The sequence below is a fragment of the Myripristis murdjan genome, chromosome 18 (genome assembly GCF_902150065.1).
Source record: "Myripristis murdjan chromosome 18, fMyrMur1.1, whole genome shotgun sequence".
Classification (NCBI taxonomy): Eukaryota; Metazoa; Chordata; class Actinopteri; order Holocentriformes; family Holocentridae; genus Myripristis; species Myripristis murdjan.
Window position 1 is genome coordinate 28548883 of NC_043997.1, and position 14802 is coordinate 28563684.

General features: G+C 39.7%; 1 protein-coding gene across 2 annotated transcripts in view; it reads right to left on the bottom strand.

The window, feature by feature from the left end:
- ablim2 (actin binding LIM protein family, member 2) overlaps nucleotides 1–14802 on the bottom strand; it is a 235904-nt gene that overhangs the window by 99057 nt on the left and 122045 nt on the right. For both annotated transcript variants that reach the window (XM_030075915.1, XM_030075916.1), the window contains exon 6: nucleotides 10813–10906. In XM_030075915.1, coding sequence (XP_029931775.1) covers nucleotides 10813–10906 — 94 coding nt within the window. The remainder of the gene's footprint in view (nucleotides 1–10812; nucleotides 10907–14802) is intronic.

The window sequence follows — 14802 nt, forward strand, 5'->3', positions numbered from 1 at the left end:
CTCTAAAACATGAGCAATTTTTAAACTACCATAAAATTACCATACAATTAAACCCCAAATTTGCCACAAAATTACCAAACAAAAACAATCAAATACATTTAAAAAAGCTTAAAAAAAAAAAAAAAAGCAAGAAAAAAGAAAAAGAAATGAAAAATGAAAAAATAAGGGTTAGGACGTAAACTATTAACAATTTTGCAAAACATTTTGCAGAAATTACTGCCAGAAAACTATTAAAAATCTATGTTTAAAATTAAATACCAAAATTACCATTAATTTACCAAATAGAAGAAAAAGTGAATTTTCAGAGGGGGAAATTAAACCTTCCGAAGAGCTTTTGCATTCTTTTGTTGTTGCAGCAGGGAGGTATAATGACATCTCAGCTGTTACTTGTTCTTTTAGTCGTGTTTGCTCCATGCCATTGAACTTGTATGTACATGATGCAGAGGTGTTCAACTCTATATAAACAAACATTGACAAAATGGTCTACTAGGAAGCCAGTGATCTGAGATCACATTCAAATAGATTGATAATCAGGTCTATGTCACACAAAGATCATGAATGGTTTGGCCTCACATCGGGTGAATCAGGTCTCACACACACACACTCACACACACACACACACCATTGCTAGGCAATGATGTAAAGAGAATGAGAGATGTCTGGGAGTGAAATCAGTCTTTCAGCTGGCACTGTTTTGTAGAACAATGACCTGTGTTGCTTTTGTTGTATTGATGAAGAGGTCAGGAGGGCAAGGAACAAGGAAGGATAACGTACGTGTGTGTGTGTGTGTGTGTGTGTGTGTGTGTGTGTGTGTGTGTGCAGCAGAGAAAGTCAAAACCATTAGCCCAGAGGGAAGAGAGAAGGATGAAGGTAGCAGAAAGAGAGAGGCTATGCTGAAGAGCCAAGCAACTGAGACCCTTTACTTTCTGTGGATCCACAAACAGCAGGCTGCAGTGGGACTGATGCATAAACCCCTCTCACAGGAGTTCACCCTGTTGGCCTCTCACAGCCAGACCATGCTCAGTTTCATTTCACTTTTTACATTCAAAGAGGAATTCTACAGTTGCCCTGAAGTACAAATCACAACAAATAGGAAAACACAACAACAAATCAAAAAACACAATGCATAGAACAAAAAACCACAACAAATTGCAAATCAAATTAACAAAAGAGAAAACACAATGACACATCAGAAAACACCACAACAAATCGAAAATCACATCAAAACAGAGAACACAACCACAAAACACAACAACATTAACTCAAACCAGAAAAGGTAGGCACCTATTAAAAATGATCATCGCTAATTGGAAGCACTGCATTGGCCCTATTTTTGCCTTCAGTCCATTAGATCTTTCTTCTATACATCTATACGTCTTCAAAGTGCAATAATAAGTTAATAATAATTTGTCATTCAATCCATTTCTGGATTAAAGACCTTACATTTTTGCGAAACAGCTCCTACAGTTCTTGAGTGGAATTCCCTCTTCCACCAGTGTCATAAGGCCAAACAAAAAAATACCTTGGGTTCTGGTTCCTTGTCATTTAAGGGCATGAATAAGCAGGGAATTTATTTTATTTTATTTTTTATTTTATTTAGCATTTTAAGGATGGGTAGGGGGGATTTATTTTATTTTATTTATTCATGGGGAGGATGGGTAGGTAGGGATTTTATTTTATTTTATTCTTTTTTTTATTTTCGGAAGCAATGCATGGGTTGCTTTTTAAATATAATTAATTCAATATTTGCATAAGTTACCACCTTTTTAACGGACAGAGCAGCGTTATTACTAGCAGAGGGAGGGGTCTCTCATCACATCGCCTCACATCGCAGTGCTAGGTACCTGAAGTCGAATACACCCATCACACCCACCGCTGCTTGCTGCCTGCTGCCTGCTTGCTGCCTGACGGATCCCCCCCATGACGGATCCCCCATCATGCTTGCCTGCTGCACTTGCAAATCCACAATGGCACTGTTTCACCTCTTTCACTACATCTGCAAAGGTTTTCTCTTGTAGTCAGATTATTTTCGCTGGTGGTTTGCGAGGACTAATCACACACACCTTGCGGAAGTCCATTCTTTCCAGCTAGTGCTGTCGGTGGTGCGTGATTCCATGAAGTTATTTTCCAAAGTTACGTGAGAACATCACAAATAAGGCGCAACATAGATTAAAATAAAAGCCCTGCTTAACTTTTGACCAATGCCAACAAGGTCACACTCGGTCGCATGGTGCCTTTATTTTATTTTATTTTTTTTATTTTAGTTTTACACAGAAGCCTAATAAAATAACCTGACACGGGGCTTAAATGGGACACTTGGTCGGGAACCGGAACCCAGAAATTTTTGTTGTCTGGCCTAAACTCCGGAACACGTGCATTTGTTTACAAGCTGGATGATAAGGAACCAACAAAGAAGATGCCAAAAGGCGAAGAATTACAGGGTTTTACAGGAATATGATAATGCATATTTTTATTTGTTGTTACGTATGAACACTAACATAATTAAATGAGTAACAAAAAAAAAGGAAAAAAAAAATCTTAGTTTTGCTGAAATACTGCTTGCATTTTCAGCCCATATTGTTTGTTAAGCGTCTGAATGTGGAGTACTGTTGAGTGTGTAATGGAATAAAATGTTTTTGGCGACATGATATAGTCTACATTGCATATTAATGGACAATGCAATTTATAACAAGCTAGCTGAGATAGGATTACAAGGTTGCATGCAATGTTTTAAGGCTTACTTGGCATGAGATTGACAAAGACTGACAAAACTTTAACTGTGAGATGAATGTATTTGCATGCTAGCCTGAGATGGAACTGAGGTTAGAGGACTCTTGGACCCTGACAAAAACTGCAAAACTCTGTAAGTTGACAGTGATAAGGTGACAGCGTATGTCTCACCCCAGGAATCCCAGGTCTCTGATGCAAGCAATGTGCTAACTACAAACAACCACTGGCAATGTCATAACAAGTTTTTATCTTGAAAACCTATATTTTAAAGTAAAAATACATACTCAGACATTATTTTTTCTGTGTGGCAGTCAAAGACAACATGCTGCTAACACCTGGCGGGGGATGCTAACTATAACATTGTGACCCTGGAAAAATCAAGGAGGACGCAGGACTCCAAAAATATCTCTCTTGGCTTTTTACTGACAATGTTATGCAGCACATACAGAGAGTGAGAGTGGGTCACTTTCGGAGTCTTCCACAGGGGTTAGAGGGTCAGAGGCCCGGACCTCAGGGGACTGCACTTGTTACAGCATCACAGGAGATGGGGTGCTCACAACCTCAGGTGTACTGGGATCTGTATCAGGAACGCCACTTAGCTCTCTCTTCCTGATCTGGTCAACATGGCTCCTCACGACCTGTCCATTTCTGATGAGAACTGTACATGACAGGGGACCTGTGCAGCTCTCAATTGTTCCAGGGATCCATTTGGGACCATATCCGTAATTTCTTGTAAAAACTGGATTCCCAGGTGAAAAACTTCTGAGCTTGGTGTGTTTGTCATGATTAACTTTTTGTTTCCACTGTTTCTTTTCCACCTTAGACTTCCAGTCTGGGAGTAAGAGGTCAAAGGCAGACCTAGGCCTCCGCGGTATCAGCATTTCAGCCGGGGACAAGCCTGTAGTAGAGTGTGGAGTGATTCTGTAACTAAACAGGAATCTGGATACTTGTGCTTCCAAGCTCTCATTTAGTCCTTGCATCCTCTTCATCCCCTCCTTAAAAGTCCGAACTGCTCTCTCAGCCAATCCGTTCGATGAAGGATGGAAAGGGGCTGAAGTCACATGCTTTATCCCATTTTTAGACATGAAATCAGCAAACTCAGCACTCGTAAAGCAGGTAGCATATCACTCACCAACATCTGTGGCAATCCATGGACACTGAAACTTTGTTTTAGCTTTTCAGTGGTTCCATGAGTAGTTGATGTATTCACAGGATACACATCCATCCATTTAGAATGGGAATCAACCAGTACCAGAAACATCTTGCCCAAAAACGGACCCGCATAAAACACATGGAGTCGAGTCCAGGGCTTCTCTGGCCATTCCCAGGGATGTAAGGGTGCTGTAGAGGGAGACATGCTATTCTGTTGACACACATCACACTGGTATACTTCCCTCTCAACATCCTGATCCATCTGCGGCCATGAAACCAAAATCCTGAAAATTTGCCATATTCCTCTAAAGTATTCATCAACACTGGGATGGTATGTGTTGGTGGGCTTACATACACCAACACATCGTCAATGAATAACGCTATCTTTTGTACTCTTCCAGTCATATCTATTCCCTTTATTTCCTTCTTCTGTCTAATCCATTGACTCAATGGCTCTATAAAAACTGCAAAAAGAAGGGAACTTGTACTACAACCGTGTCTGCAACCCCGTTGCAGCACAAAGGGATGTGATAGTCCTTCATTTATTTTGATTCTGGCTGTTGGTTTATAGTACAATGTTTGTATTGTTTTAATGAGTGTCTCATGGAAGCGAAATCTCTGCATTACCTTATTTAAGAATGTCCAATGGACAGCATCGAATGCTTTTTCGGCATCCAACGCCAGTAGCACTGCTTCTATTTTTTTATTTACTATGTAACTCATAACATGCAAGGACCTCCTGATGTTGTCTTGCGCTTGCCTCTGCTTGATGAACCCTGTCTGGTCCACATTAATTATTTCCAGGAGAACTTTATCTATTCTTCTGGCCAATATAGAGGTAAACAATTTATAATCATGATTTAATACATTCACTAGCCTATAATTGGCACAATTCAAACTGTCCTTCCCTTCCTTTGGTATTGTAGAGATAATGGCTTCTCTCCATGAAGGTGGCATCTCTGACTTTTCCATTACCCAGTTAAAAGTCCTTAATATCATGGGTAGTAGTGGTTCCCAAAAAGCTTTGTACCACTCGTAACGTAAACGTAAACCCATCTGTTTCTGGTGCTTTATTTACCATCAGTACTGTAATGGCTGCATTCAATTCATCCAAAGAAATTTCGGCCACTAGGTGTCTATTTTGACCCTCTGTCACTGATGGTAATTCAAAAAGGACTGTATCTTATCATCATTTTTTATTTCCGGTTGTGCATATAATTTTCCATAATAATTCTCAAAACAGCCCTGGATGTCTTCTAATTTATGATAAATTGTATTTGTTTGGGAGTCCTGTATCTTATATATTCCATTCTCTGCCTGCTGTTTTCTTAATTTATATGCCAAAGAAACAGACTGCCTGTTTCATAATACTTTTGCTTTAAGAATATTAATTTCTTTTGTATATCTTGTGATTGAATCTTGTTTTTCATTTTTTGTCTTTCTCATTTGTTGATATTTTTCCAGGTCTTGTGACTCTTTATGTTCCCGCTCTAATTGTTTCAGTTCTGCCTGTAACCTATTCAATTTTTCCTGTCTCACCTTTTTAATAGAAGCAGCCTTGGTAATCAATCTCCCTCTCATTACAGCCTTACAGGCATCTAAAAGCATTGGCGGGGACACATCACAATTGTCATTCTCCAGTATATAGTTCTCAATTTCACTCTTAAGTTGTTCTTTCGTTGGGCCGGTTAATAGATTTGAATTCAGTTTCCAAAGGGTTTCCTTCTTCCCCTCCCCTATCCTCAGAGTTATATAGACCGGACTATGGTCCGATAGATCCATAGTACCAATTTCACACTTTTTACTTTTATGTCTATCTCTTTTAAACATCAGGAAGAAATCAATCCTTAAGAAGGATTTATGTGGTGGGGAATAATGGGTATAGTCTCTAACCAAGGGGTTAAAGTCTCTCCAAACATCCATAATACCTGTGTCTGTCATCATTGCCCTAATTTTCCAACTTACTGAGTTTGTTTGTGACTTATTTCCCCCTGTAGAGTCCATAGGTAACATTCTTTGGTTCAGGTCTCCTGCGGTTATAAGAATTCCCTGTGATTCTAATGTCATCAAATCAAACATTTGGCCATAAAATTCCCATTTTGACCCAGTTTGAGCATATACATTGAGCAAAGTCACCGCCGTGCCCTCTAATCTTCCCCTTATCAGTATATATCTGCCCTCCTTATCTTTCATTTCGAACTCCTTTTCAAAACTTAACCTTCCAGATATTAGTATTGCTAAACCTCTTCTACGGCCATTGTTATAACATGATGTGAAAGCATATTTAAAGCCCATCCTCTTAAGTTTAACCGTTTCAGCATCTGTCATATGAGTCTCCTGTAAATATGCCACGTCTGCCTCATCTTTTCTGAGTTTGTTTAGTATTTTACTCCTTTTTTACTATATTAAGTATGACATTGACATTATTATTCTTATGTCACCATTTCTAGAATCCATCAGAAATTAGAGATTCAGTTCCCATTATCCAGATCAAGTTGAGTTCCATATTGATAATAATAATAATAATAGCTGCCCCACCCATATTTCATTCCAGCTACAACCGTTGTCCCAACAGCTTGTCTTACTAAGGAATAATTTCTTGAATGTACATTCAAGATAAAAACGACCTCCCTAAATGAGGTAACCTTTAGTACCCTTTTTAAGCCAAAAGGCTTAGGGGGAAGAACTTCCTCCTGCACTGGGAGTAAAGGTTCCTCTAATATGTTGTCTATTAGATGCAACTTGGACTTTCTGCAGCATAGAGTGTACCCCGAACTATCATTACATCATTTTAACCAACACTGAGCCTGACCAAAATCCTCTTAAAGAAAAAAATATATAAATAAATAATTAATAAAAAAAATAAATTTAAAAAGAAGAAAAAAAAATTACTTTGACTCTAATAACTCCTTCCTTAATTAAAGCAAAAATAATAGCTTAAAAGCACCCTCAAAAAATACCTTTTATAGTATTCTGTCCCATCAACCAAGATAATTTGTTTCGGTTAATATTATAGTACATCAATATAAATACCATAATGCACTGTAGTGTGTCTACCTAGTTTTACTTAGAGAAAACTACCCATTTTTCAAGAGGGAGCTGTACATGAAATCGAAATTAAAATACACCAAAGAAAACCTCGGAAAAGCTATATATACTATATACTTTAAACCAAAAATATTTCGTTTCAGTTTATATTATAACACCTTATTAGTACTATATCAATGCCATATAATGCACCTAACTAATTAAACATTATGTTCCTTGAATTAAACATGGAATTTCCCTCAAAAAACATACCATTTCTCCCTTGACTGTGCCCCCTCAAGAAAGAAAAAAAATTTAATTAGTTAATTACAAAAAATGCTCTATTGCTTGCTCATTGTCCATAATTGTCCTTTTGGATGTTGGGACACATCCCTTGAGAAATAAAGAAAAACAATTACTCTGTTCCAAATCTATTTGTTTCTTATTAACTTTTACCCTAAACAAGCAAGAGGCAGAGAGAAGGGGGAAAGGAAAAATCAAACGAAAGGATCAGATTTGACCTTCATTTGCCCATCGCGGTGTCCACCTATCTTTCGACTATATGACCAGTTGTAGTCTTCATTCAAACGTCCTGGTAATCTTGCCGAAAGGCGCTCAGCTTTTCCTTAAAACCTGGCTTGGCTCTGGCATTTCCTCGTCCTTGCAGCCTCACTTGTCTGCCAAATCAAGCACTGAATCCTTTCCTTCCAGTTCTCTGGGGGTCTCAGCACCGTCACCTGGAATCCTCTCTCAGCCATATCCTTCCCCAACAACACCTATTTTGCTTCAGTATATGCCCTCCTCTTCCTTAGCTCTTCTTCAGCATAATCGTGATCCAGATTAACTCTTTGTTCAAGATAGAGGAAACACCTTTTCTGCCAGGCTCGTTGTAAGACATCTTCTTTTGTTTTATAACTTAGAAACTTTACAACAATGGACCGCGGGGACGCATCACTGGGAGGCACTGCCGCTAAGCTCCGATGCACCCTCTGGATCTGGAGCTCTCCTGTATTGGGTATCTCCAGTTTTTCTTTCAGGAGTGCCTCAATAAAGGTAATCATTGATTCTGAATTTTTTTCTGCACCCTCCTTGACCCCCTAGATTTGGATGTTCTCCCATTTTGAGCAACTCTCCTGGTCTGTCAGCCTGTCCTGGAGATGTGCCTGCAGTGTTAACAAATCTGTCATGGCATCCTCCATATTTTTGATTGTTGTCTCTGCGTCATCAATTCTTTGCTCAGCCTCCTCTATCCTCTTGTTGGTTTTATTCACATCTTTTTTAATTTCTTTTAGGCTAGCCGTGTTATCACGACGGAATTCTCTCAGTCCTTTGAGTATTGTAAACAAATCTGCCGTGCCTGATTCAGACACCTGTTGTTCCTCTCCCTTTGGCACCATCACACTCAAGTTGAACATGTAACGCCGATCCCTTCTTAGTTTTTTCTTGTGCTTTTTTTATGCTTTTGAGACATTTTCTAGTCCCCTTGGTCTCTTATATTGTTTTAAGTAATTATCTGCTCATGTAACCTCATATCTTTGGTCTTTTATTCAAGTTAGTCGGGAGAGTCCGCACTTAGGGGGTAGTTTTGTATGCCCCACCTCTGTTTGTCTACACTGTCAAGTGTATTGTCACCTTTAGTGGCAATGGTGGCATGCTGGTGGAACTCAGGAAGTGTGTCTTGCAGCTGCACATGGTTAAAGTCACCTGCAACCACATATGGAGCCTCTGGGTGTTTATTTTGCAGCAAACCGACAAAGTCATGTAGCTCCTTTAGGGCAGCGATAGCGTTAGCATGAGCGGGGGACCTAAACTGCAGCTATGAATACAGCTGTGAATTCACATGGCAGATTGTGGATCGGCATTTAATGATTAAATATACAACTGCTATCCAGCCACGGAGCAGTTCCTACACCACCACAGAACAGCAACATGAGCAGCAACAGTGCCACATTTAAAATGTATATAAGATACACACTGGAAATCCATTCAACTCAGGCAGATATGCTCTCCCCTTTGGAACTAAGACCTTGTATATTGTTTATTTTATCTCATGCCAGCATGGGCTCCCACCAGCATGGTTCCACAACTTGTGTAGCAAACTAGTAGTTTTCAGCGCTGGGGTTATGACATATTGTGCCAGCTTAATGTGTGTATTCACATGTAATAGACATTTTCTTTACAAGTGGCTCTGGGGTTGTAGTGAAATCAGGTTAAACTGATGTCACAACTTTATCCTCAGACCGAGATGAGTCATGCCCATGTGCCAGCCCCACCTGGAGGTGGGTCCCATTAGTTGCACACCAGCACAGCCTGAGCATGTTTCAATGAACAGCACACATACCAAAGGAATTCAGTGCTACTTAATATCATTAAGTAACTAGTTCCCCATGATGACGTGAGATGAAGTGTGTATGGAGTATAAGTAAAGAATCTACCCTGGGTGCCTTTTTAGAGGAAAAATCGAGTTAAATTAAATCTTTCCAGTTTGTAGCATGTAGTTTGGTAGGAGAAAGATGTTTCAGTGATCAACATCAACACCAATTTACCATCAGGTTTTGGTGTCAGTCCTTCCAAATCAAAGAGCAAAGGTTTCTTTCTAGAGCTGCCATTTTACACCAGCGTTCAACAGTCATACAGGAGGAAATCCACTGTGGAAGAGGAAGAGATATCAGATTCTCCACTGAAGGAGGCCTCAGTAGAGCAGAATGTACTGTGGATGTGTTTGAGTAATAGGAGTCATGCTGGAAACACAGCATGAACTGAGGTACTGTAGATGTAGATGAGGCAGACAAACTAGTAATATCTAACAGTGTATCCAAGGGTGGATTTTCCTTTAACCCTTTGAAATCTGAGCAAATTCACTTGATTTCTTTCCCCAAAAATGGGAAAAGGTAATACGCTAATTAGCAAATAAATAAATAAATGAATAAATAAATAAGCCTAACATTAATGAAAAAAATTGCAGAAAATTACCACAAAATTAGAAGAAAAAACAAAAGAAAGATTTTTTTTAAAAAAGGAAAGAAATGAAATGACCTTTTGTGTTTAAATTTGTGAAAGATGCCTTAAATACTTTCGCAAATATTTAAAGTGCTATAGTTTTGGTTTTTGTACTCCTTTGTTAACCCATTCTAGGGGCTCTAGTTTCGCAGACCTGGCGAGGCGGGGGCGTAGCGCAGATGCACTTCGCCAACTGGGTGTGGCCAGGCGGATTTTCCAAGTTTGGCACGCCGTTCTCGGTGGCGCAAGTACTCCGCCGTCCCTCCTACCGGCGCAAGGGAGGAGAGAAAGCGTGGAGTGGGTTTGACACAGCCGATTCACATTTAACCAATCAAATGAGCCCCTGTCCTCGCCTTTAAAATGCGCTGCGCGAAGGCGTAATGAAAGTTTACACAACTGACATGGAGGTCTACTGCCGCAGGCGGAGCGGAGCCCAGGAGACCCGTGCGGAGCGGAGACCAGCGAGCAGTGCGGACATGTCACCAAAACCTCACAGGCAGGCTTCCGGAATGTCAGGCACATGAACAATGCAATAAATACCGAAAAAAACACTATTCAATGCTACGATCACAATCAGCACATACATATATCTCCATATCAACTGTCCCGTCACAACTGATGTCAGATCAAAGGAGACTGGCACCGTTTGTGCTGATTGTGAGGTTTTGGTGATGTGCGCCAACTTGGAAACTGTTGGCCTCTCCCGTTTCACCGGTCGAAACTAGCTCTGCGCGGGGTTCGCCTCACTGCGCCACCCCACGCTGTGCCGGGAAACTAGAGCCCTAGGTCTCTGTTGCTTTGAATTATGTAATTTAACCACCCTGCACATACTGTAGATGTGATAGTGACTGATTCTGAAATGAAGGGCAAAACAAATTGTAAAATTGCAAATCAGAGCTCTACCTCCAGGACTTTGCCAGTGATGTACTTCTTGCAGCTCTCACACTGGATGCCATACATGGCATGGTAGTCCATCTCGCAGTAAGGGATCCCATCCCTAGTCAAACAAGAGGATAAGACAGGAGATCAGAAACAGTCAACTACACCCGGGATTTTCAAAGTATTTCATCTTCAGGACTGAGCAAATTCACTTGATGTCTTTCAAAAATATGCTGGGAATGAAAGTGACTGGGAAATTAGCAAGAAATGACCCAGAAAATTTCACAAGAAAATTCCCATAAAAATCAAACAAATACCGGCAATAAACACAAAAATTGACAAAATGACAAAATGTATAAAATAGGGACAATGTGAAACATACAAAAGTTCCATGACTGACATCTGCTGTTTAGATACATATTCATGTTCAAAGTAAAGAAAGATTGTCGTCAATCTCTGAAAAACCTCTAAGTTGAGCCTCTTGTGGAGTATTTAAGTTTATCTACCTTTAAATATGTCATAACACTTTCTATCCATTGAGGATGTGATGGTGGCTACTTGTAACAGCCTTCGTGCTAGGAGTGAGGAACCAGTGACAGTGAGACTTCGGTGGTGGAAGCTACCCTAAATATTGCAACTGTTGGGTCTGGCTGTATTTTTTTTTTTTTTAATCACAAATGTAGGAAAAGGTTTCAAAGATAGCAGTCCAGAATGGAACCAAGGCTGGCAAGTCCAAAACATGTGATAAAGGGTGGCTTCGTTTTGACAGCAATGGGAGCATATTGGGTCCGTTACTGGGAACATCTTTGCAAGTTTGCTTTTTGAGAAGTGGAGTCTGAATTACCTTAAATCGTACTAACTATCTTAATCTATTATTAATCTGCTTGTTTATGTTTAAAGTGTGACCTAAACTGGGACCATATTTTCAGAGCCATTTACATTATGGTTGACTGTCTGGCTTTTTTTGCTGAGAGGTAGTGGTGCACAAAGAATTGATGGTAATGACACTGGATTAAAAACAAACTGTTCCATCTCAGCCCATACTGGTCCTGTACCCTGATAGAAATTTGGTAAAAATTTGGTTAATGCTGCAGCCCAATAATAATGCAAAAATTTGGCTAGTGCCAGTCAAGCCGCATCCTTGTGTCTCTCTAGATATAATTCTCTAATTCTAGGAATCTTTTTGTTCCAAATAAAGTAAGAAATGGCCCATTAGACACAATGGGTAGCAAAGTGACATTCTCTTGTCTATAAAAATGAAATGAAAAATGAAATCAATTCTAGAATAAATCTGATGGGCTGTGGAAAAAACTTTTATTGCCTGGATGTTTCATACATTTTTAAGAAATCATTTACACATCAAGCCGATTTGCTAATGCCTTCAGATGGAGATTTTGATAACTCTAAAAAAGATAATACACAGTTAAAATCTCCACTTACTATAAGCTGATGGTTATTAGGGTCTAGGAGACATGCAATTCACTACATGCAGTTTGCTAAAGGAATTTCCCGTTGTCCAAGTTGGGGGCATATAAATTTACCAACACTACAGCTAAAGTGAACAGCTTTCCTTATACAGTTACAAATCTCCTATGCTTGTCTGTCAAACATAATATCTCTATGTATCAGGATGGCTGTACCTCAGTTCTTTGCAGTAAATTTTGAATGGAAATTTTTGGAAAAGCCACCTCTGAGTAGTTTATTAAGTAATCTATCTCTGTTTGGGGATGTGGTAAAGTATCGACAGTTCTAACTCAGCACAACTCACAATATTTTAAATATATCAAAACCTCAATTAAACAAACATAATAAGTGAGAAGGTTGAATAAGGTTGATCCTCTTGGTGTAGTCAGGTAGGATACATATTCTGTCACTATTTGGAGTAACAATCTCTTTTTTCTGTATGGCCTTCTTGATCAACAACTTCTGTTCCTGAAAGAAGTAGCATCGCATTACCAGTGCGATAAAGTGCAGTGTGCCCGGTCCAACAAAGGAGCTTTATCCAGCCCAAGAGAATCCTTAAGCACTTGTAGAGCGAATTCTGGAACATGTTTACCATCCTCTCGTCTCTCCTTCACAACAATTATGTGCAAGTTGCAGAGGTGCTATCTAGCTTCCAAGTCCTCATTTTTCTGCTCCAAGTTGGTAATGTTGCATTTCAACTGGGCCACCTCCTGTTGAAGGAAGGTATCCATTCACTGCTTCCTCAGTAGAGAACACTGAGGCTTCTTAGTTCTGTGGTCTTCATGTTTGACTGCTCCATCTCATTTATCTCATAAATTATTATCTTAACTGTTAACAGTGTTTTCTGATCTCAGTGGCTTGTGTTTCTGCCTCTCAAGAGTAGCTCCACTTTAAGTCTCCTCATCTCATGGACAATCGCCTCCAGCCTCCATCTTCTCGTCTGTGCTCTTCATGCTAGCTGCAGTCATGTTAGCTTCTTGTATCTTGTTGTGCGGCACGGTTTGACAAGTTTTAAACTAAAATTTGCAATGTTTTCTAGTGCAATTTTGTCTTTTCCCTTCACTTATAATTATGCAGAAACACTTTACACTGCTCAGAAATGTATTTTTGTTTGAATAAGTCAAGTTTGGTGGAGCACTCAGTAGGGGTGTACAGCCATTGCACTATTTGTATTCGGGTTCGGATTCGGGCTTTTAAAAAAACTTTGGATTCGTTATTTGGATTCGGGAAGAAACCGGAAGTGGGAGCACTAGAGGCTAACATCCGGTTTAGCTCTCGGCTAACTAGAACGGGAATAAAATACCATATTCATCCAAATATAAGACAATTTTTTTTCCATTGAAAACACCCTGAAAAAATGCCCTCGTCTAATATTGGGGGTCTAGGCAAATACACCTGTATTGTACTTGCATATGTAAACCAGTAGGTAGGCTCGATTACCGGCGAATGGCTGCATTGCGCAGTCAATAATCAACCGTGTTGTCTGTGTCACTGTCCGTTGTGCTGCTGCAGCCGCGTATGAACAAAAGTTGATTTATAATGAAAGGTATATATGGCAGTATGTGTGCGCCGCAAACCTGTCAGATCCGGCAGACCTGACCGGGTGGGCGCGGTACCAGCCAGTGCAGAGGCCGGCCCGCCTGATGCTGACCGGTGCCGCTGCCGGCATCAGGTGGCAGTCGTTTCACAGGGGATGTGACACTCAAAAAATTTATCCACCGTTTTATAGCTGCTTCTTTTCCCGTTATTGTCTATGAGAAAATGCTTTTTGTGTTGCTGCAGTGCTGCCTGCTAGTGATCTGTGCTGCTGCTCCTCTGTGATGACGTAAGGGACTGAGCCTGAGGGCTCTCACCAAAACCAAAGTGTGGCAGTGTCTCAGATAGATGTGATTGACTGAAAACACGCACCAACATGTTTTTTGTTATGTTTTGTTTTAATCTCTTGTAATTGGCTCAAAATCATGCTCAAAACACGCATCCAAACGTTTTTTTTTTTCTTTAGAAAAAAGCTCCCGAATAATGAGGAGAAACTTCGGACAGAAAAACTATTCGGGATCAAAGCATTATTTGTGTACTTCCGAATATCGGATTCGGATTCGGGTACATCCCTAGCACCTAACATGTAATTGCATGGTGTTGCTCAAACCGGAAGTTGCTGCAAGTGTCTAGATAATTGTGGCAACTGATAATGTAACAGCTGCTGGATAGTATAATACTAGATTATACTACTAATATAATGTAAGATGTTATAAATTCTAGCTCAATAATTTTTAATGTTTAATGTAATGTTTTAGGCCAGTGTTCACATGTTTAATGTTTTATTTGCTTATCTCTTTGAAACCAAAGCAAATTTACTTAATTTCTTTCAAAAACAGTAGAGTAAAGATGATGAGCAAATTAGTAAGAACTTGCCTGAAATTTTGAAATAAGTTAAATATTAAATTAATTTATTTTAAAAATGTGAACTACAAATTACCGTATTTCACCAATTAATCGCCCGGGCGTTTAATATGCAAAATCGACTTGGACCCCGGGCGTTTAAAAGAACCA